Here is a 17,623-nt window from a genome sequence, read left to right as displayed (position 1 = left end):
ATAAATATGCTCTCATTTTTTTACATATCTTACCTGTAATTCAAACCTCGAATCATGACACTGCCCATAACGTTACCGAAATAATCAAACTATTGCGAATTCGCCTAGAGGTTCTCTGTCGAGGCGTTTTCGGTATAGGTGTAGACGTTGGTTCCTTAACCAGAAAAAAATGAGAAAGCAATTTTGTTTTTGATGGAATTCATAACGCCTGTGTGCGAAAAGAAGTGAACGAATTTATTGAAGTGTTGCTAACGTACTTGTGCCGTACTTCAAATACTATTTGTAGTTCGTTTCATGGCAAACTTAGCCCTCTTTACCGCCCTATTACTATTCTATATCTCCGTCTAATAATCAATGCGGCTGGAAAACTCATTTCTCGTAACCTTGAACGAACACTACCAATATACGCCTGTATACTGGCTTTGTTTCGCTGTACGCGGTCCACAGTGCCGTCATAAGAGGCCTTCAGGCACTTTCAAGCTTTTTGTAACAGGTTTTTGCAGGAAGGACCCCCATCAAATTGCATCAAAATGTCGAAAATAAAGATTCCATCATTTATTTACTAGGTGAATATCTCATTCATTAACTGATTGATTGATTGATCAAATTGTCCCGTGTTTGCGACAGTGAAGAAAGAAGTGACAGCCTGGAAGGATCCGGCTCTTGATTGGGTGCATTTGTAGTGACGCTCGAACGAACACAGTCACGGTTCGCAATTATTCAGAGCAGCAGTTAAGCTCGTAGGCAATTCTATATGTCTCATCCAATATTTCAGCGTTATTGTTGCTGGCCGGAAGACTTCGAAAGTAGACTTTATTGTTCGCGTTCGGCCCGCAACCTTATCGGAATACTATAAAATCTTAAGAAATGTTCCCAAAGATTCGGGCGCGGTTTACGTAAAAGGTGCTTACGTAAAAGTAGAAAAAAAGCGCGCGTAGTGTCATCTTGATTGCGATTCTGCATGGTAGATCAAGGCCCGTATTTACAAACCAACCTCACCCATTCCTCGTCGGTATTAAGCTGTTATTGCGCTTGCTGAACAAAGTAGGCTAGTATACCTGTACCAATCTCGTTGTCATATTTTACCCTATTACCATTTCTGTGCCTTGTGCACGTAGAGAATACAGAAACTTGAGGAAAACGTGAGGAAAGGCCAAGCTTGGTTTGTGAATATAGGCCTAAGTTGAACGTAAACATCCTGATTCGGATGGAGGTTCCTCTCAAGAATCCGCAGTGTCGTTGATTGCAGATGCTTGAAGGGCCCCTCACCACCCCGCGTTTAAAGACGAGGGTGTGATTTTCTCCTCTCATTCATACACACCATGCATCCTCCTCGCCCTTTAGTTTGTAAATGCACGTGAACAATATCAGCACTAAGCGCTAGAGCCTATAAGGATTTCGTGCTTCTCAGGTGCACGCTGTTATCGCTGCTTGCGCAGTTGTACACACAAAAATTGAAGCTTGATTAGCTGATTGTGCACGATATTCACGTGAGACAAAAAAGAACGGATGGACGGCGGCATGGCGAAGCAGTGCGGGAGACAAATCACATGTGATATTTTGCGTAAATCAACAAATTGAGATCGCGTACCCTGCAGACGTCACGCGAACTACTGTCTACGTCACAGTAGTGCACCAAGAAGGACGGGAAATATCAGGAAAGAATATAGCGTTATTTTTTGTATTTTGGGAGCCTGGTGAGTGGCCCTTTAAAAATATGTGTGATTGCCCCACTGTTTGCGCTCGCTAAGCTATTAGGCAATATGCGTTAATGCGAGAAAAAAGACCTTTCGGCTTACTCAGCCATTTTCGCAATTTTAATGAAAAGCTCCAAGTTTTCCGCATAACTTCTTTGACTTTCGCATTGTGCATTCATATTGAAATACGGAGCCAGAGTCTTACTGCATACTAAATGCAATGAACCAATCGCTTTTCATGGCAAGCTTTATATTTCTTTTTTGTTTAGGGATATTTCTTTCCCAACTGTCGTCACGTACATAACCACCGGGCTTAATAAAAAGGCGTAAACCAAGTAGCTGGAGATCCTTTCTATAGAGGAAGCTTGTGAGTACTAGTCGGGATCATGATGTCAAGACGTCGTAGTGTCCTTGTTATGCTACTTGGGGCTTTGCTGATTGGTAAGCCTTGATTTCGTTTTAGCCATCCAGCTCGATATCCCGCACGATATGATCATATATATGTATAGGGAAAGACATAAGTGAAAAGAAGAAATTAGTAAGGGGAGCTTCGAAACAATTCTATTTCAATAGCTTGGAAAACATCAAACATGACGCCAAACGCACTACTTCAATCAAGCTCGTCAAGAAAACCACACGGTGAATTCGAATATACTTCAGCTTCAGTTCACGAGGAAAAACGATAGTATTTAGGGACTTGTATAGGTAACCCACCTTATGTTTGAGGCTTCATAACACTTTCGTGTGTATTGAATATACTGATTTCACTCCTTGAGAGATTCTTGAATTGAATTCGTCACTGGCTCTAAAGCTTTGAGAACTAAACCAGCTTCTCTTCCTCAAGCTTATCTTCGACAAGGCAAGTCCTCTTGAAAGTAGCTTGAAAAACCCTTCCTGTTCTAATATTTTCATCTTCGCGCTTCCATCTACTGGACTATTTCCTCGTAGGGCTATTGTGACTCGAGAAGTAAAGCAAAATTTCAGTAGCTCATCGATACCAATATTTTTCAACTTCTGAGTACATGAGGGGTCCCGGCTGTTGTAGGCTATCGTATGCTGTCATCGCTCGACGTAACGTAGGTGAAACCACGAATAGCATATCCATCTGTATAACAACGAGCCGTTGAATATGTGTGTCTCTTTCCGTCATTGTTCTACACGTCGTTCACCATTTCACAATGCTTGAAACGATGCTGCGATGCTTATTGCATGCAGTATACCGCAAAACTTGCCGAGATACCGCCGGGCCGCACTCCACAGCTTGAATTGTCACCCACTTGGCCAGAGCGGAATCGCTTATATTTGTCTTCAAGGAAGGATTCACATGCAGTTAATCTTGAAGTGGGCCAGGTTTGTGCTTGCTTGTCAGGGCACCTTGTGAATGTCGCAGTGCTATCGGTGGATGTTGCGTACGAGTGCACCATTCATAAATTTAATGAATGATAATTAGACCACATTGTGCCGTTCTCTATCGTGTAATATATAGTGTCACCTGTGTGGTCTAAATAAATATCAGCACCTGCATTAAGTGGGTATTTTTTTATTACCTGCCAATTTGAATGAGTGGTTTGTTAATACCACACGTATCGACCATCTCGCGTCCTCACGCACGGGCAGTATAACACGCTGTGTATAGCTGCTGTTTCAAACGTCGGCAGCTTATCAGTAAAGCTAGCTTTTCACGCTATGATTAAGGGCGGTTCAATAAAGGATCAATTTTGATCGTTCGTGGCATACTGCGAAATTGTTTGTTCGAGGATAAGCCGTACGCGGCCGATCCTTTTTTATAAAAGAGTATACCACTGGATCATTCATCGAATGCTCCAGCTACCCTTCTTAAGCCGATCATTCAACTTTGTTGCTATGTCTTAGGAAATGACTTAGCAGCAGTACCAGAATCTTTATTGCTCGTGTGGCGCATTCATTTATAGCCGGGGGATGTGCAGGAATACTCATTCTGGATCAAATAAATAGCAATATTTTTTGAAAATTTCGCGAATACTGAGTCAGCATACAGGCAAGCTTGAGGCGCATGTTAGTTAGGAATTCAAAAAGTGGGCGAAAAGAACAAAGTGTATAGAATTAGATAAACGCTCCACAGCTTCTCTAGGAGCGTTAAAGCAATGATTGGAGCGTTTTGTTGTCTAGTTGAAAACAACAATAACAAGACGGTGGTCATATTTTACGGGATGAAGCATGCAGGTGATTGCATTCTCGTCACCCATTATTAAATCGACAACTAGATATTAGATGTTTGCTCAGTGTCGAACGGGGTTCTCTTAGTGAGCACAAGAACAGGGGTACTTGGACACGATTACGTAAATGAGCTAAACTTTATCCGTGATTTTCTCTCGTGAAGACGCTAAAAAATTCAAAATGCATTTCAAACCCTAAACTGTTGGGTCACTCGTGAACCTGGGAGCCTTTACAAGAGTTAAATAAAACTTAGTTGATAATTTGTTGTGTCAATGAGCTTTCGAAGTTAACAACTTTTCATGAAAACAACTGTTGATTTTCTATTGTTGGACTATAATCGAATGATTGACTGTATTGATCATCAATAGTTCCGAAATATTCGTGGACTTGCTTCAATACTTCGTCGACAATATTTATGTTGAGCGCTTTGCATTAAAGATGTCATTGATTCATTTCTATTGAAATATCATTGAGGAAGTATCTTTCAAGGGTATCTATATTGAGTTCATTGACGGCTTTTCAATCGAAAGTCATGTGCCAATTTTAATCCTGGTCAATACTTTCTTCAACGATATTTTAATCGAACCGTCATGTATTTTCGATGCCATATGTTGTCATTGCTCAATAACCTTTCTGTGTTTCTTCAATAGGAATTTTTGTAAGAAATATATGACAGCGACGTTGTGGTAACGCGTGAACCCACAAGCTTTCAGACTGTCAATTGTTTGGAGGTTAAAAAGAGAAAAGCACTTGCCTTTACCTTTCCACGTCAATTTGTCACAGGCGCTTGTCAAGCGCAGATCAAAGCCGGTTGCAAGCTCGAGACCCTCCGGGCTTGCGGAGACGACTTCGTGCCTTACGGAAAGGCGACGCACCTGCTGTCGTCAGGGGAGCAGTTCCAAAGGGCATGCACGTAAGCATTCAAAGGTCATGTGCCACTTTCATCGGGCACCAATACGTTGTCGGCAGCACCAAGGCAAGACTTTTTGTCATTGCTAGCACTTCAACCACTAGGCTGTGTCCTGAAGTTGTTTAACCACTAGACTGTCCCCATCGCAGCGGCTTGTCATAGGACTGCCCAATGTCGCGCACGTGTTCGCGCAGTAGGCTTTTCAATACATTTGACAGTGGCGGCAAAAGTAGTGTAGACCGGTTGCGACAAAGAAAGCCGTGCTGACACAGTGCAGCAGCGCTGTCACCACTTTTAATCATAATGATCTAATGATTCATTTCATTGCTATATCAACTGTCAAAGACACCTTAGGCAAAAGAGAACTACAGCGTCACCAAGCACCTCCTAGGTTTGAAAAGAAAGTAAAAGCAAAGCGGCGTCGCTTTCGAAAACTTCAGCACAGCTTTAAAATTCATTCATGCGACTGAAAGCCACCCGCAACATACAGTGCTATCTCATTGTGAATATCTTATCACATACACAGGACCAAGAAACAGCAGATCGCGTGCAGAATAAAATTCGTCCACGACTGCATGGAAGGCGTGACGAAGGCTGCTGCTTTGGTGATTCTCGATGGTTTCAAAGAAAACCTGGATGGTGCCTGCGACGAGGCTTCGAAACACCATCAGGGTATGTGCCGTAACTTTTCGTAAAGTGATGAAAAACGTCCTCTATTCGAGGCTTCATTCTCGGAATGCACCATGCCTGCGTTGAACACGCAGTACCTTTAGTACAGCAAAAGCTGAAAAAGCGACATATTAAAGTTTTGTTAGACTGTCCCACCGCGGTGTTTAGTGGCTAAGGTACTCCACTGTAGACCTGCAGTCGCTGGATCGATTTCCTGCTATGGCGGCTGTTTTTTCGATTTTTGATGTAGGTGAAAGTGCTGTAGGCCCGTGTGCTCAGATTTGAGTGCACGTTAAAAAACACCAGGAGTTTGACATTTCCGGAGCCCTCCACTACGGCGTCTGTAGTAGTGAAATGGTGGTTTTGGGACGTTAAACGCCGCGTATCAATCTTTCTCGGGATAATCGGTACATGCTTACTGAAATACAAGAACACTCGTATCATCGAGGAAGAAAAATAAACGACCCAACGGAAAGGGCAACCGAAAAAAACCGGTTTTTATCAGCATGGAACTGGCGGCAAGATAACAACCCCCTTCAAGGCGATTACATCCGCTCTCTTAGTAATTCCTTTCAAGATGAAGGGGTTTGCTATCTTCTTCAAGACAATTACGCCCACCCTCTTAGTAATTGTTTTGAATGGGGAGGGGTTGCTATTTTGCCGCCGGTTCCATATTACCAATGACCAGTTGTATTGCTCTCCACTAGGTGACAAAAGTAGAGGCTGTGGTTGCTATCGCTTCCGCTTGAAAGCGCTACAAGCAGCCGCCAGAGTGCTTAGGCCATGCGTTCGCGTGTTTCCTCCCTTTCATAAAAATTTACACAGTACGTTTGTGAGGTACCCACATGTCATAAATGATCATAATTTTCGTAAACTTGGTGGTATTGAGGACGGAGCTCGTAGAATGATTGACATCTGCGCACTCAAGGGTACCGGCCATCATACCAGTAGATCATATTTGAATTTATATTAGGAGGCGGATCATATGAGGGGCCTGTGTCCCGAAATTTTGAGGTCATTATGAGTGACGCCATAATGAAGGGCTACAGACATTCCGACCTCGTAGGGTTATAACGTGGCACACAAGTCTTCGAACATCATGTTGGGCAAAGCGAAAGTGGGGAGGGATTAAAGGGGGCATCGCAAACTCTTATACACTGCTTACGGTTTGTTCAAGCCTTAAGCGTACGTAAACAACTACAATAGAGTCTATTGAAAATGCATTTTACCTTACGCTGCATTTGGCCATGTGAAGTATATATTTAAGCTATGTCCTCTTAAAGGCGTGGTGCCTTGGCGCAGATTTTCCACGGTGTGGCTCGCGCCTATGATAGGAGTAAGTGATTGGGTGAGTTTATGATTGTGTGAAGCAACACGTTGATCCAAATGAATTCCTTAATGAGTGAATCTACCAATCTAACGGCCTTTTCTGGTGATTCAATATTTTTTGTATGATGCAGCGTTCGAGAAAGCCGTTGGCTGCATGAACTCTGTTGGCACTAAGCTCAACTCATGCTGGAGGACATTCCGAGGAGAAGTGCAGAGAGCTGTGGCCAAAGCATCCACCAAAGACGTAATCTTCTACACATGCTGGTCAGTACAGAACGCAGTGCACGTTGGCAGGGTTGCGTGCTGAAATGTTTTCAGGGGCGAGGGGGCGGAGGAGCTGAGAGAACACGCGCTTGGAGCGCCACCCTTTGGCTACACTATTGAACATTGAGGTGGCGAAACTTGACGTCTTGAAATTTTTAGTATGCAACAATATCACTAGAACAATGTCAAGAAAGCCCACTTTAGCATTTTCATCGCTGTTAAAACGACTGGCATTTGAATAATACAACCAAAATATCACATGAAACGTGCATAAAAAGCCATGTTTGTAAGTTAACTATTTAAGGAGCTGATTTTGGCGCTTTGTGACTATTGCTTTTACTCGCATTTCTTCACTCTCTAAGGGGACGGTAACCAGGAGCACCCTACAATGCTTACTATCAGCTCTATTGCAGCTATAAAAGTTTACTATCAGAAAGTAAAGAGGGATTTCCGAAGCAGTTTACACTTCCCCAGCACAATATTTCTTTGTGTAGCCTTAAAGAATAAAGCAAAGGTGAAATAGAAAAAGCTACAAGGTACAGCACATCGTAAAATCTACCAGTAAAAGTACAGGCTACACATACAAAAAGTTTGGGAGTAAAGTGACTTGCCAGGCTGTTACTTATTGCAAGTCAAAAGTTTGAGACGCCAAGTTGTATAATACATGCACTGACGTATCTTAGTTAACTGTTGACTAATATTAGCTTGTTTTGCCGGCGCAAGGTGGTAGTAGCTTGGTGCACACAACATGTTGCCTTGGGCAATCGAGCATTGATTGGGCGAGAGTGGCTCGTGCCATTTTGTACAACGTAGCATTAAAAGTATTATGCGATACCATGTCAATACATCACTGGGATTGTGGTCGGCACAGAGGCTTCAACGACTAGACTTGTTTTCGTCTAGGTCAGAACAGGCATCATTAACAGCGAGTTTCCGTATGCTCTTCTGCCTCTCTATCTCCCTCATTTGCCATAACTATAGGCGCAGCATCTCATTACACTACTCTGTACAGCTGCTCCGCACACTGCTTCGCAACATCGAAATGATTTCAAGCAACTGAAATACGTTTTTCATATAAGGAGAACTCTTAAAAAATGGGGGTTAACAATGCTGTGCTACTCCAAATACCTTTTTGGTTTGCGCATAAGTTAATACTTTACCTAACCCCCGATTCAGGAGCTAAGGATGATACGGGTTTGCCGAATGCACATGTGACCTATTAAAGAGCAGATCATCACTGGCACTCACTGATAAAATCTGCCATCGATGTTAGGCGAGTTTGGATTCGCAGCTAAGTCCCTTTTAGGGATGCCTACAATCACATTACAAAATTATGTGCATGCTGGAAATGTATATCGTTCAATCACGCGGAACATGGAATATTCCGGCCGGCATTGAACGGTGGCTCAAGCTATTATGGCTATACATGCCAGGTAGTCGTTGTAGAGAGAGAGAGAAAAATAAATAAAAGGGAGAAAAAGGGAGGTTAACCTGGAGGAACTGGTTTGTTACGCTGCACGGGGGTGGGGAAAAGGGTCGGTGTGACGAAGCAGGGAAAGCGAGAGCAGACGACGGAGTGGCCGATCGCTGGAAGGCGAGAAAAACGAAGGAGCTCGGGCTGCAGAGAAGATTAAGAAGGGCGCGCGCAGGCGAGACAGTTTTTTTTGGAACGCCGGCAGAACGGGCGGCAGGTTGTTGGAGAACCCGCATCTACGCGCGAGGTTCGCATACACAGGGCGCCTGTCTTCGGGACAGCGAGCGCCTCACGGTCCTCGCCTGGCAAGACCTGGGACGCGGCCTGCTGCTCTCGGAGAACCCGCACCTACGCGCGAGGTTCCAGATTGTCCACCGCCGTCGAGACGAGCGTCGCAAGGTCCTGGCCTGGCGCGGACGAGCCCTGTCTGGCTACCGGCTACCGAGCGACGGTTCGTTCACTCGGCCCTTAACCCCTGCTGCTGCTACGTCGTTTCCACACCGGACATCTACCCGACGACGATTACGTCATCACAGGGACGCAACCAGCCCACAGCCTCCTGGTCCCCAAGCACCGCCACGTGAGACAATTGACTAGTAGTGTACGCTGCCGCTTTATGTATTTCGTGTGTGTATGCTGTCAAATACAATTGTAGTGTGGTTTGTTAACGTCAGATACCGTCTCCTCCATCCGCAACGCGTCACACGCTCTGCGGCGCGACGAACCCCACTAACAACTATCACATCTGGCGTCCGCGCGACAGGACCGCTCTTATCCTATAAAAGAGCAGCGCGTCGCTTATGCGGGTCTGACGGTTGACGATGGAGACGGACAAGCTCACAGCAATTGGAAAGGAACTGGGGTTGAGCGGTCCAGGGCTAAAGCAGTGGATCGATGAGGAGCGCGTACGTGAACGAGAAGCGCGGGAAGTACGTTTAGCCGAACGCAATGCGGCAAAAGAAGCTGATGCCGAGGCACTGGCGAGGCTACAAGCAGAAAAGGAGGTTCTCGAACTAAGGTTGAAGCTCCGAGAGTTAGATGCGACAACGGGTAGCGTGACTACAGGTCAATCAGTAGAGGGTCCGCACATGGGTTCTCCTCAAAGCTACGAAAGTCCGCACAAACTCATACCGCCCTTCAACGAAGTTCGCGACGAGCTGGACGCGTACATCCAGCGCTTTGAACGCGTCGCCAGGAGCCAGGATTGGCCGCAAGACAAGTGGGCCCTTTCACTGAGCCTTTGTTTGACGGGTGAAGCGCTAAGTGTTGTTGGCAGAATGGCACCTGACCATGCCATGGATTACGCAACGTTAAAGAAAACGTTGTTGCAGCGCTTCCGGTTTACAGAGGAGGGCTACCGCACTAAGTTTCGGTCGGCGAAGCCTGAGGACTGCGAAACGGGTCGACAGTTCGCTGGGCGATTACTAGGTTATTTCGACCATTGGCAAGAGATGGCCAAGACCGAACGGACGTACGAAGCTCTACGAGACGTTATTGTTTCAGAGCAATTCATCACGCAGTGCCACGAGAAGCTGGCAATCTTCCTGCGGGAAAGGGATTGCCGAGGAATTGAAAAGCTAGTAGAAGCTACTGATCATTATATGGAGGCGCAGGGTTTCGTCAACCTTGGTAAAGGTAAGGACGACAAGGACCATAAAAAGCCACCAGATCGAGCGCAGGCCGCACTACGGAAAGAGGAAAAGGACAAACCACATTGTTTGCTTTGTGGAAAGCGCGGTCATAAGGCCTCAGATTGCTGGGCAAATACTAAAGGGCCAAGGACAAAACCAGCCTTCTGCGGAAAATGTAGACGTAGTGGGCATAGCAAAGAGGACTGCCCTAACAAGGGAAGCGGTAAAGCCTCGTGCCTGAAAGAGCAAGTAGAAGGTCCGAAAGCATCAAACCAGGAGACACAGGCTTCCCGGCAAGGTACTGATTGCTCGAAACGTACGAGAATCAAGTGGGAGGACAAGTCTATGCCTACGGCCGAAGGCGTCCTTGAAAACCAGCCCGTTACGGTCTTACGGGATACAGGATGCGACTCGGTTATTGTGAGAAGGTCCCTTGTACCAGTCAGCAATCTGACGGGGAAAGTTTCCTCTGTGTGTCTTCTTGATCGAAGGGTACTGAAACTGCCGGAGGCAGACGTGCGAATTATTTCACCCTTTTTCTCAGGCAAGACTCGCGCGATCTGCATGGATGACCCACTGTATGACGTCGTTCTGGGAAACGTCCAAGGGGTCCGTGACGCCTCCGATCCTGATCAAGATTGGAAAAGACACCTACGTCCAGCTAGTCCGATGAAAATATCATCTAGGGTGGGAGCGGACGACGGATCGCTGACTGGATCTTATACTACAGATGCATTCACTTCGGTTGCGAGGCAATCAAAGGAAAACGAAGTCGCCGCGACAGTCGGACAGAGTTCTCGTCGCCTGCCGGTACCAACAATAAGTCCCCTAGATATGAGTGCACGTGACTTGCAGAAAAGTCAGAGGGATGACGCTAGCTTACAGAAATGCTTTGAGGCCGTCGATAAACCCATCCAGACCAGGTTTGCCGAGATTCTTTTCTTTACAAAAGAAGAAATTCTATACAGGAGGTACAAGCTCAGATCGAAGAGAGAAACTGAACAACTTGTTGTACCTACAGCCCTCCGCCATTGTGTAATGCAAATGGCTCATGAAGGAATTCTTGCGGGCCATCAGGGTATAAAACGCACAACAGACCGTATCCTCGAGGAGTTCTATTGGCCAGGGGTACTTTCTGACATCACACGATTTGTGAAATCGTGCGACACGTGCCAGAGAACTTTCCCAAAACACTTAGTTGGGCGAGTACCGTTGGGTAAAACCCCCGTCATTGATACACCGTTTAAGAGAGTGGCCATTGACATTGTGGGACCATTATCTCCCAAGTCAGAAAAAGGGAATAGATACGTTTTGACAATGGTGGACATGGCAACGCGGTATCCTGATGCGGTGGCGCTGCCAAGCATTGAAACAGAAAGGATCGCTGAAGCACTGTTGGAGATGTTCTCGCGAGTGGGGGTACCTCAGGAAATCATCAGCGACCGAGGCACGTCTTTTACGTCCCACCTAATGCGCGAATTCAGCAGGCTTCTATCCTTCACACAGTTGCCGACGACACCATATCATCCCATGGCAAATGGTCTTGTCGAGAGGTTCAATGGCACACTTAAACGAATGATAAGACGAATGTGTCAAGAGTGCCCGAAAAGTTGGGACCGGTACTTAGCGCCTTTACTTTTCGCCTATAGAGAAGTTCCGCAGTCAAGTTTGGGCTTCGCCCCGTTTGACTTACTGTATGGCCGTTACGTCAGAGGGCCCATGTCAATATTGAAAGAGATGTGGACTGGTAATCATCTAGATGATGAGACGAAGACCTCGTACGGCTATGTAGTTGACCTGCGGAGACGTCTTGAAAACACTTGTCGTCTAGCCAAGGAGGAGCTGCAGAAAGCCAAACTTGTGCAGAAGAAGCACTATGACCTGAAGACTAGACCACGGCGTTTAGCTGTTGGAGACAAGGTGCTGCTGCTACTCCCGTCGGACAACAACAAACTGATTCTAACATGGAAAGGGCCTTTCACAGTTCTAGAGAGGAAGAATGACGTGGATTACGTTATTGATTTAGGAACGCGAACATCTCTGTTTCACGTCAACCTCCTCAAAAAATATCAAGAACGACCATCGGTACCACAGCCAACAAAAGAAGCGTCAGTCGCGTGTCTGGCTGATGATACTGAGCACGACGATCTACCATGCGTACCTTTTCAGCAAAAAGAATCTGCTGCCGATGTGAACATATCGGAAGCACTCTCTACTAAACAGCGCACGCAGATCGCTAGAATACTGCATACCTACGAGAATGTATTCACCGACATTCCCGGCAGAACACATCTCACCCAGTGCAAGTTGAATGTCGCAACGGATACACCAGTGAACATACGGCCGTATCCACTACCGTTTGCTACCAAAGAGGCAGTTCAACAAGAAATTAGAGACATGCTGAAGCAAGGCATCATCGAGCCATCTGAGTCTCCCTACCAGTCGCCGATAGTAGTTGTCAAGAAAAAAGACGGGACAATACGTCTATGCATTGACTTCCGGCAACTCAACAAGATACTGCTGAACGACAATGAGCCCATACCTCGAGTTGATGTTATTTTTGGACAACTGGGGAAGGCACGATATTTTTCTAAGTTCGACTTTGCTAAAGGGTATTGGCAAGTCCCGATGCATGAAGAGTCCAAAGCAATGACAGCGTTTTCTACATCAGCAGGCCTTTATCAGTTTCGTTTCATGCCGTTTGGCATTAAAACCGCCCCAGCTGTCTTCAACCGCCTAATGAGGAAGGTGGTAGCAGATATACCCCATATTTACTTTTACTTCGACGATGTGCTCGTTGCAACCGAGACGTGGACAGAACACGTGGCCACACTTGAAGCCTTTCTTCAACGAGTTAGCGAATCCGGGTTGACGATTCGACCAACGAAAAGTGAGATTGGTCAGCGGTCAGTAAAGTTCCTCGGTCATCACGTCGAAAATGGCATCATCAAACCCCAGATCGAAACCCTTGATAAAATACGGGCAGCCAAGCGCCCACAGACGAAAAAAGAAGTACGCTCTTTCCTTGGACTTACGGGCTATTACAGAGATTTCGTCCACAAGTACTCCGAGATAGCAGGACCATTAACTGAACTGACTAAAAAGAGAGCCCCTAACAAAGTAATTTGGGGAGTGCAGGAACAGAAAGCCTTCGATGCACTCAAGACCATGCTGTCTACACAACCTGTCTTGAGAGCACCCGATTTCGCTCAGCCTTTTGTACTTCGCACCGACGCCTCGTCAACAAGCGTAGGTGCCATACTTATGCAGCGGCATGGTGCTATGCTACACCCAGTGTCGTACGCTAGCCGACGACTGCAACCACGAGAAACTGCCTATTCGACAATCGAGCGCGAAGCCCTGGCACTCACGTGGGCCATCCAGAAATTTCATATTTACTTGTTCGGGCGAACGTTCATACTACAAAGCGACCACAAGCCTCTCGTTTACATCAACTCCGCCAAACACATCAACAGCCGTGTTCTACGTTGGAGCCTCATACTCATGGAGTACGACTTCAGCGTTGAATATATAAAAGGCAGTGAGAATGTAGGAGCAGACTATATGAGCCGGTTGCCAAGCGCATGAACATCATCGCTACACGGCTTGAGGATTTCGCAGTGTCGGGTATAATTGATGGAATTTTTTTTTTTTTTCGGTGCACATTACTTACCGTGGCGGACCAACTTTCATCTCGTCTTGCGAGTACCTTTGAGAGTGTCGGGTGTGCGGGGCCCTGAACACTGGTGACAACTTTCGTGTCTCTTATGTGTGCCGAGTGTGCGGGGCTCGGAAGTGTAGTGCGGTGCTCCGAGTGCGCGTGTACTACGGTGTCCCAAGGGGTCCAGTGGCAGCTGCAAGTTCTTCACAGCGAAGAACCTTCTTAAGTGGGGGGGTAAATGTGACGAAGCAGGGAAAGCGAGAGCAGACGACGGAGTGGCCGATCGCTGGAAGGCGAGAAAAACGAAGGAGCTCGGGCTGCAGAGAAGATTAAGAAGGGCGCGCGCAGGCGAGACAGTTTTTTTTGGAACGCCGGCAGAACGGGCGGCAGGTTGTTGGAGAACCCGCATCTACGCGCGAGGTTCGCATACACAGGGCGCCTGTCTTCGGGACAGCGAGCGCCTCACGGTCCTCGCCTGGCAAGACCTGGGACGCGGCCTGCTGCTCTCGGAGAACCCGCACCTACGCGCGAGGTTCCAGATTGTCCACCGCCGTCGAGACGAGCGTCGCAAGGTCCTGGCCTGGCGCGGACGAGCCCTGTCTGGCTACCGGCTACCGAGCGACGGTTCGTTCACTCGGCCCTTAACCCCTGCTGCTGCTACGTCGTTTCCACACCGGACATCTACCCGACGACGATTACGTCATCACAGGGACGCAACCAGCCCACAGCCTCCTGGTCCCCAAGCACCGCCACGTGAGACAATTGACTAGTAGTGTACGCTGCCGCTTTATGTATTTCGTGTGTGTATGCTGTCAAATACAATTGTAGTGTGGTTTGTTAACGTCAGATACCGTCTCCTCCATCCGCAACGCGTCACACGCTCTGCGGCGCGACGAACCCCACTAACAACTATCACAGTCGGAAAGAGGATAGAGATAAAGAGATATAAAATAAATTGGAAAAAAATCACATGCGCACACATTCAGGGAGTACCGATCACAGTCGTTTGGACAAGCCGGTTCAATGCAAGAAGCGTAGGAGCGCCTTCACAGCCTTCTTCTGCGACATAAAGTCCTGTTGGTAGCGAAGGATTCTTTCTTCCGAAAGAGGCTGGTTGTCCAATTCATCTAGTGCATTGCAGAGTGAAAGTCTCTGCGAGCAGCATTGGGGGCATTCACACAAAATGTGCCAAGTTGTTCTGTCACTGCCACAATGGTCGCATGCAGCATTGTCAGCCATTCCTATGCGGAACGCGTACGCATTGGTAAATGCCACGCCCAACCATAATCTGCACAGCATAGTAGCGCCTCGTCGGCGTAATCCCGGAGGAATTCGAAGACTGAGAGTTAAGTCTAAGGTATATAACCGTGCATGGATTAAATGTGGCTCGTTCCATTGTGGCGTGGTGCGCTTGAGAGCAATCATGTGGAGTTTCCGTGCAGCGTCAGTTCTGGAAAGCGGAATTGATATTTGATCGCTTTCAGTATGGGCAGAATGGGCAGCTCGGTCGGCCTCGTTCATTGCCAATTATTCCACAATGACTTGGAAGCCATTGAAAGGCTATTTCATGTCTTTTCTGAATGAATTGGTGAGTCGTTTCTGCAATATCAAATACCAGCTGTTCGTACGGGCCATGGCGTAAAGGTGATAGAAGAGATTGCAGTACCGCCTTTGAGTCACTGAAAGTTGTCCATTTTTATGGCTCTTGATCGCTGATGAATTGCAATGCGGCACGAAGAGTGGTGAGCTCTGCTCCCGTTGATGCCGTAAGGTGGGATGTCTTGAAGTTTCTTGTCGTGTCTTTTGTCGGTATAACTAATGATGCCGTTGAACTCTTCTGTAAAACAGAGCCGTCGGTGTATACGTGTATACAGCCTTGATACGTCTCGTATAACAAGAGCAGAGCAAGCTGCCTAAGAGCAGGTGATGACATATCTGCTTTTTCTGGATGCCAGGTACAGTGACCCTGATGTTAGCCTGAGTCAGGTCGTTGTGAGTCTGCGTAGCACAAACGCGCTGCTCACGGGGCATCGTACAGCATGATTTGTTCCGTGTATGGTTGGGTGAGTGTGTGAATTTTAGATCATAATGTCATCAGTCACTGCATCTTCCCTGAGTGGTAGTCTCTATGTTTGACTGTTTTTCGAGGATAAAGATGTTTAGGCGATGGCCAACACTTCGTGATAAAGGTGCTGTGATTCGTGAAAGTGCCTTTTTTTTTCTCGGGATGTAAGGCATTATACATGGTAAAACTCCCGGAGAGTGTAAACTGCTTTACTGTGCTCTCATTACAACTGTGAAACTTGGATTCACTACTCTCACGAAATCAAACTGAAAGTTTAACTATTTTCATATGGAAGTACTACGGTTTAGGAGCTACAGCTTTTACAACTGCAACCTAATCAAATTATCTGAAGAACGTTGCGCCCGTAGTTTTCACTGCGCAATTTCAGAGCGTTACCCCGACCTCTAAACTACTGAAATTCTACATTGTTTTCTTTTGTGTGGGATATTTTAACAGTTACTGGTATTCGTTGTTGTTGTTGTCTCATACTAGCATTATATAACGTTTCGATTCCTGCTAATATTCCATGCAAGGCGGAAGTATACGTAACTGAATAAATGAATAAATAAACTTCAGAGAAAATCTTTTTGTGCTAGTTGGTTTGTTACCTTGAATGCCACCATAGCGGTGATAAGACAAGGACAAAGAAAAGAAGACTGGACGTGCACTACTCGCAACTGAATGTTTATTTCGTAAACATCTTGCACTTCAACAAAAATGAAAACGCCTAAAAACACCAAAGATCTGTATCAGAAGTGCAAATCGCTAAGATACGCGATTTTCTTTCTGCTTAGAGGGGCGCTGATAGGCATCTTTTCCAGTAGTCAGCCAGGCCTCGACTATCTCTCGCGTCTGTACTTATCACAGTTCTATACAAAATGCACACTCATTAAGCAGAGGTCGGCAGTTGCCATCGTTGCAATACACTGGTACGTGGCCATCGCGCAAACAATATTCTAGTATACCAGCACGCTCGTTTTGATTTCACTGGTAACGCATCCCGCATTTTTGTGTTCCCGATTGCAGCTCGTACCATGAATTGGTGAACTGTGCCGACCAGTCGCTGACGCCGTGTGAAAGCAGCGGTGGAAAACGCTTGTCTCTCAACTTGCTCCAAGCAGCGTTCGGAGACGCGGTGGACCTATTGTGCGGCGAACACAAGAAGGGATCCCAAGCCTGCAAGGCACTTCCCGAACTGCCCGCCCTGGGTGCAAACGACCGAAAGGTTGAAAACTACGTGGAGCTTTTGGCCGCAGCTGCCAGCACAATCGGCCGAAAGAACTAGGGAGCGATGTGCTGATCCTTAGTTTTTCCCCTGAAAGTATCCTATATATATATGTATACATGAAAGTATCCTATATATGTATACATACGAGAGACGCATATTCACACACAACCGGGAAATTGTGAATAAAGGAATGAACGTCGTTTCCAAACCGGGTAAGTATATCACTTGGAAGGTAATGCGTCTGATAACCCTCGTGCAAGATTTCACACATGCTAAATTGCTCAAAAGATTTTTGAAACATTCTTTACTAAGAGCATACCAGTACTCCCCTGCATTATGTTTTCTTGGCAGCGCCCAGTCTGCGCTGCAGGTGTGCGGCAAACGAAACTGATCCTGTGCGCCCCGCCGCGGTGGTAAGGTACTCGGCTGCTGACCCGCAGGTCGCGGGATCGGATCCCGGCTGCGGCGGCTGCATTTACGATGGAGGAGGAAATGTTGT

At 46.6% G+C, this 17,623-nt stretch overlaps 1 protein-coding gene across 1 annotated transcript; it reads left to right on the top strand.

The window, feature by feature from the left end:
- The first annotated feature begins 2,031 nt into the window (after nt 1-2,031).
- On the top strand, nt 2,032-17,345 carry LOC119167300 (uncharacterized). The gene is made up of 5 exons (XM_037418760.2): nt 2,032-2,138; nt 4,677-4,806; nt 5,330-5,475; nt 6,933-7,065; nt 16,923-17,345. Exons 1-5 carry the CDS (start codon nt 2,084-2,086, stop codon nt 17,179-17,181), a joined length of 723 nt encoding a protein of 240 aa, XP_037274657.2. The 5' UTR covers nt 2,032-2,083; the 3' UTR covers nt 17,182-17,345.
- Nucleotides 17,346-17,623: the final 278 nt, after the last annotated feature.

This window comes from Rhipicephalus microplus, chromosome 6 (assembly GCF_043290135.1).
Source record: "Rhipicephalus microplus isolate Deutch F79 chromosome 6, USDA_Rmic, whole genome shotgun sequence".
Classification (NCBI taxonomy): domain Eukaryota; kingdom Metazoa; phylum Arthropoda; class Arachnida; order Ixodida; family Ixodidae; genus Rhipicephalus; species Rhipicephalus microplus.
The sequence above is the reverse complement of the archived record's forward strand: the minus strand, read 5'-3'. Positions and strand labels throughout refer to the sequence as shown.